The 4,821-nt window shown below is 32.4% G+C and overlaps 1 protein-coding gene across 2 annotated transcripts in view; it reads right to left on the reverse strand.

Moving 5' to 3' along the window:
• Nucleotides 1-4,821, reverse strand: part of LOC108687610 (E3 ubiquitin-protein ligase CBL-B) — a 58,626-nt gene that overhangs the window by 2,684 nt on the left and 51,121 nt on the right. Inside the window, exons 5-7 of one of the 2 annotated variants that reach the window (XM_018193463.1) lie at nucleotides 4,587-4,751; nucleotides 2,056-2,082; nucleotides 538-811 (exon numbers count right to left, since the gene is read on the reverse strand). In XM_018193463.1, the coding sequence (XP_018048952.1) occupies nucleotides 538-811; nucleotides 2,056-2,082; nucleotides 4,587-4,751 (466 nt within the window). The remainder of the gene's footprint in view (nucleotides 1-537; nucleotides 812-2,055; nucleotides 2,083-4,586; nucleotides 4,752-4,821) is intronic. The other variant, XM_018193464.1, reaches the window with a different exon arrangement.

Consider the following 4,821-nt stretch of genomic DNA (forward strand, 5'->3'; position numbering starts at 1 on the left):
GAAAATAAAATAGCGTTACATTAATGAAAATCTTTACTTTTTACTTTAGTTAAATAGTTTATTATGACAGTATTTCTAAAAAATAAAGATTTTTATTAGTATAATGCTTTTTTATTACGAGTTTTCAATGCAGTTGTATATATTTACAGATTCGTAAAAAATAATTATTAAAAAAGAAAAAATATGTTAAACAATTATAACCAAAATAATATTTTATAACAATTCGCATTTTTTTTGTCGTTAAAGTATAAAGATACCCCAGATGATTTCGACTTAAAAATCACACAGATTATCTCATTAAACTTATATTATTACTTTTTAAAAAATCTGGGTATAATATTAATCTTAAGTTATTATAAATAATATTGAAGCGATTATTTAACAAACCTTATATTTATAAAAGTATTTTAGTTTAGCAAAAAGATGTAATTACGCCACAATTACTTCAGATAAATGTATCGTTTATCTGTAATATTTTTATTATGATCTGTTACTTTTAGGCGATACAGATTAAACATTAAAAATTGTCCTATGTACCTTTATTATTTTGCTGAGTGTTGTCGGTATAATTTAATATTACTGTGACCGCTGACGGTGGTGGCGGAGCATTTTCCTTCGGCACTGTCAGATGACGTCCGTTTCTGAGGTGATTGTTTGGTGTAGGCGATGGCGAGGGTCTCCTGGGCGGTAAAGGCGGACTTGGAACAATTCTCCGCGGCGGCACCGGCGAATTTGTGAGACTAGAATCGTCTTCCTCGTCTGAGTCATCGCATATGAGACTGCAATTGCCATTGCATAGCTCCATTATATCCTAAAACATCAGCAATAGAAAAAAAACAGTTAAATGCTAAATTTTGTCATATGACTCAGACAGTACTTACGTCATACACACACACACACATACACACACACACACACGCACACACACACACACACACACACACACACACAAAGTTACTGAATTAAATAACTTGACAATCTTAATTATCTCTACTATAAACGCAACGATTTAAAGTTGTTATATAAAAATAATAATTTTAATAGTACGCTACAATTATATTTTACTTAGATTTTAATTAGATAGCTTGAATCTTTGAATCAAATTATTTAAGATAATAGAATTTAGTTCATACCACTATCAGTACAAAAATATCAATCAAAAAATATATATTTTATCTTACAAAAGAAAATTGTCGGTAAGATAAAACTGACTTTCGAAGAATATAAAATCGAAAGGATTTTGCAAATGTAAGATCTCAGATCTACATAACACGCAATTTAGGTGAGGTTGCTTAATGTTTATAAATTACTTTTATATACAAAATCTCTTGTAGCAATAATATTATCTCTATTATTAATTTTAAATCATCCTGCATATAACGCTTTATCTTTTTCAGTAACGTTAGATGGAACTATTTCAATTTTTAAATAAAAAGAATTATATGAAAAATTGTGAAAGAACAAGCATGATGATTATGGAGATTCCGCGAGAAATGACAATTATACCACCTATTTTACTTTCAATAGAGAGAATGTATGCAATTATTCTCCGCAAGGTGACCTCCTCTAGTTAAATCTTTCTGAAGAATTCGTCGAAGCAAATAAAGCGTTGAATCATCTGCTGCCTTGAAGCTATAGCGGTCGATCAATTATTTATACTTTTATCTTTTGCAAAATGTTAGCATTTGAATCGTTGATTCTTTTTACAAGGAAAATAATCCGCTTGCAAAAGAGAGAAGTTGAATAAGTACTGGCTGTGATGGTCTATGAAGATACAAAACAAAAGATCTTTTACGCGTAATCATTCAAGAAATAATCTAAATCGCAAAAAGAATCATTTCACTACTTCAACAAGTACTTTCTCTATGACGTTACTCATCATCACGCAAGAGGAAAAATTTTTTCATCACGAACGATATGGAAATGTCGAATGCCGTTAATCTTTCACTCGATGCAATCATTATGAATAAAGTGCGAGTAACGTCATGAGTAAAAAAATATGAGCATAATTACAAAGCATGGAAGCAGACGGCCATAATGCATATTGTCACTTACCTGTGCTTGCGCACGACTGTTGTACGACTTCCTCCCCGTCAGACATGTACATTACCGATTAGTTTGGATCATGCAGCAGGTAGTAGAGCAATGTGACCCCAGTGGGTGGATAACATTATGAAATAAAAGTAAACGATCATGCGAACGATATATAATAAAGTTATCGTATCATCGATATATAATAAAGTTATCCTCATCCGGAGGGTTCTCCCTATTGCTGGAGAAGCAACTTGAGATCGCCAATAACGAAATTTTAAGTTAATAATGAAACTAGAGAATCTAATATAAAGGATATTGCATCACGAAGGGCGCATACACGAAGTGCAGAAGTAATTCGAAATAAATAGCAATACAATTTTATTATAAAAAAAATTATTTTGAAGTTCCTAATATTTTACAATGAATAATACGCTACTCGGTAATCATATGCTAAAGTTATGTTTATGAGAATTGGTCCAATCTTACGCGGTACACATACAAGAAGGTTCCGCAATTATAGCGAACGCTTCTCACCGAATCGCTAATAACTAAAGCACGAATGAGCTCTATGTGATCGTAATACAATCTAAAATAGCCGGATAAAGCTTAACGAGGTCTAAATTGACAATCCGCCGATAATTGTGCCAGAGAATCAAATCGATTCTATATTTACACCGCAATGGCCTTAGTTGCATGCATTATGCGTTACAAAACTTTACAGAAACTTGTCTTGCATTAAAAACGTACGTGTAATACCATAGCATTTGATTTAGCGCGTGACGATTGGTATATCGAAATCATCTTTCTTGTCTATTTTTTTTCTTTCGATACAGTACACATATAAATAATAAATTAATATTTTAATGTAAAGAAATAATATAGAATAACGCTATAAACGAACCGTCGTTTCCATAATGATGACGTTAACATGATATTACATTCGAGTCTACCGCCAGCAGGTACACAATACATCTTAACAAGATATATAACGATAGTGATTGATTTTTCGAGTCGGCTGTTCAGTGCATGCTACTTTGTTTGATCATCGCACATTATTTTTTCTCGTGTCCTTTATTGTGAACGCTTAAAGCTATATTTAAAGACTTAATAGTACATAATCTTTTCTTTCAAATATGAATCATAGAACTGTTTCGTTCTTTATAAAATAATCATTCGTTTGTCACAATATTTGAAGATAGAAGAAGTAATAAACATTTAAATAGATCTTGTTACTGTTGAATAATAATGAAATGAAATAAATGATTTAATATGCAATTCAAAATAAATTGTAGTTTGTCGATTGTTAACGACAGCACCATTAATTAACAAATAATAAAAATTAAATTTACTTAATAAAAATTTTTACATAATTGTACATAATTAAAATTGTTTAATACTATGCAAGTAATATCAATTTCGTCGCTTAATCATTCCAAATTTTCGAAAAAAAAATGCTTCTAAATATCGTGCTTATCCGTTTTGCAATCTATCGAGCAGGTGAAAATTACAAATGCAACTCAGTAGTGTGATTCAGTAATGTGATTATATTCAAAGTTTTGCTCGTGGAATCCATTTTGTAGAACTTTTTTGTGCTTCGTATATGTGGATTTATGTATAAGCCACATGTAATTATTTATAAATTATATAATATTATGCATAAATAATATACACAAAGATTTATCACAGGCATCAAAATCGTCTGTATGCATATACTTAAAAAAAAGAGCGCTTTTAAAATACGCATATGCACATGCATTATGAATTATGTGAATTGAAAAACTTTTGCGAAATAAGTAAATGTAATCCACTTTGTAATTGGATGCGAAACTATACTGCCTAATACATTTCTCTCCATAGATTAACGCATTATAATAAACGGGCGTATATCTAAATCCGGAGAATTCCTTATCGAATCTCTTGACTCATTGGCAGTGTATATTAAACAGAATCGTTCGGAAGCTAAGATTGTGTATGCATAATCATAAATAACAATGAAAATAGGCCAGAGAATAAGGGACTGGCTTATAGTTTTCAATGAGATGCAAGAAAAGCGAGCCTTACCTGAGAGCTCCTGCGTAATTGATGAAACTTATAATTATGCGATATAGACGATCTCGCAAAAGTTAGTTGCGCGATAGATAAGACTAACCGTTCGGCTAATGATGAGGCAATCACTTATCGGCTCGTCTGTAATTTTGCAAACATATAAAAAAAAAGAAAAGAATAATGAACTCTATAGAATCATATAGCCATATCCTTGCAATTTGATGTCCTTTTGGTCCCGAAAGAAGAGCAAGTAGCTTCACTGATACGTATTACATGCCTAAAATTACTACCGCATACCCGCTATGAGGTACGGCATACAATCGTGATGACGAACGTACGAAATAACATGACACGCGTACACGACCGTAGAGATAAACCGCGAAGACTCGTGTGAAATGTATGAGGCATTCTCGAGAATGAGGCATATTCTCTGCGATGAGGGAGGAATGTTATTATACATAGAACACATTTAATAATGAAGATGGATGCTATTCCTAGTCGGATACCTCGGTGTCGGGGTCGAGATCCCGCGTGGGAGTTGATGCGTTACTAGCAGATGCCGAATGTGCCCCAGGTCTGTGAGTTCTTCGCGGGTCGAACGGATCTACGACGATTTGCTCAGTGCCTTTAATCTCAGCTCGACAAAATGGACAACCTTGTCCTTCAGAATCCTGTAAGCAACCGATTAGATATAATGTTAACGATATACACATATATATGTATGTATATATATATATATAT

This window comes from Atta colombica, unplaced genomic scaffold (genome assembly GCF_001594045.1).
Source record: "Atta colombica isolate Treedump-2 unplaced genomic scaffold, Acol1.0 scaffold21, whole genome shotgun sequence".
NCBI classification, from domain to species: Eukaryota; Metazoa; Arthropoda; class Insecta; order Hymenoptera; family Formicidae; genus Atta; species Atta colombica.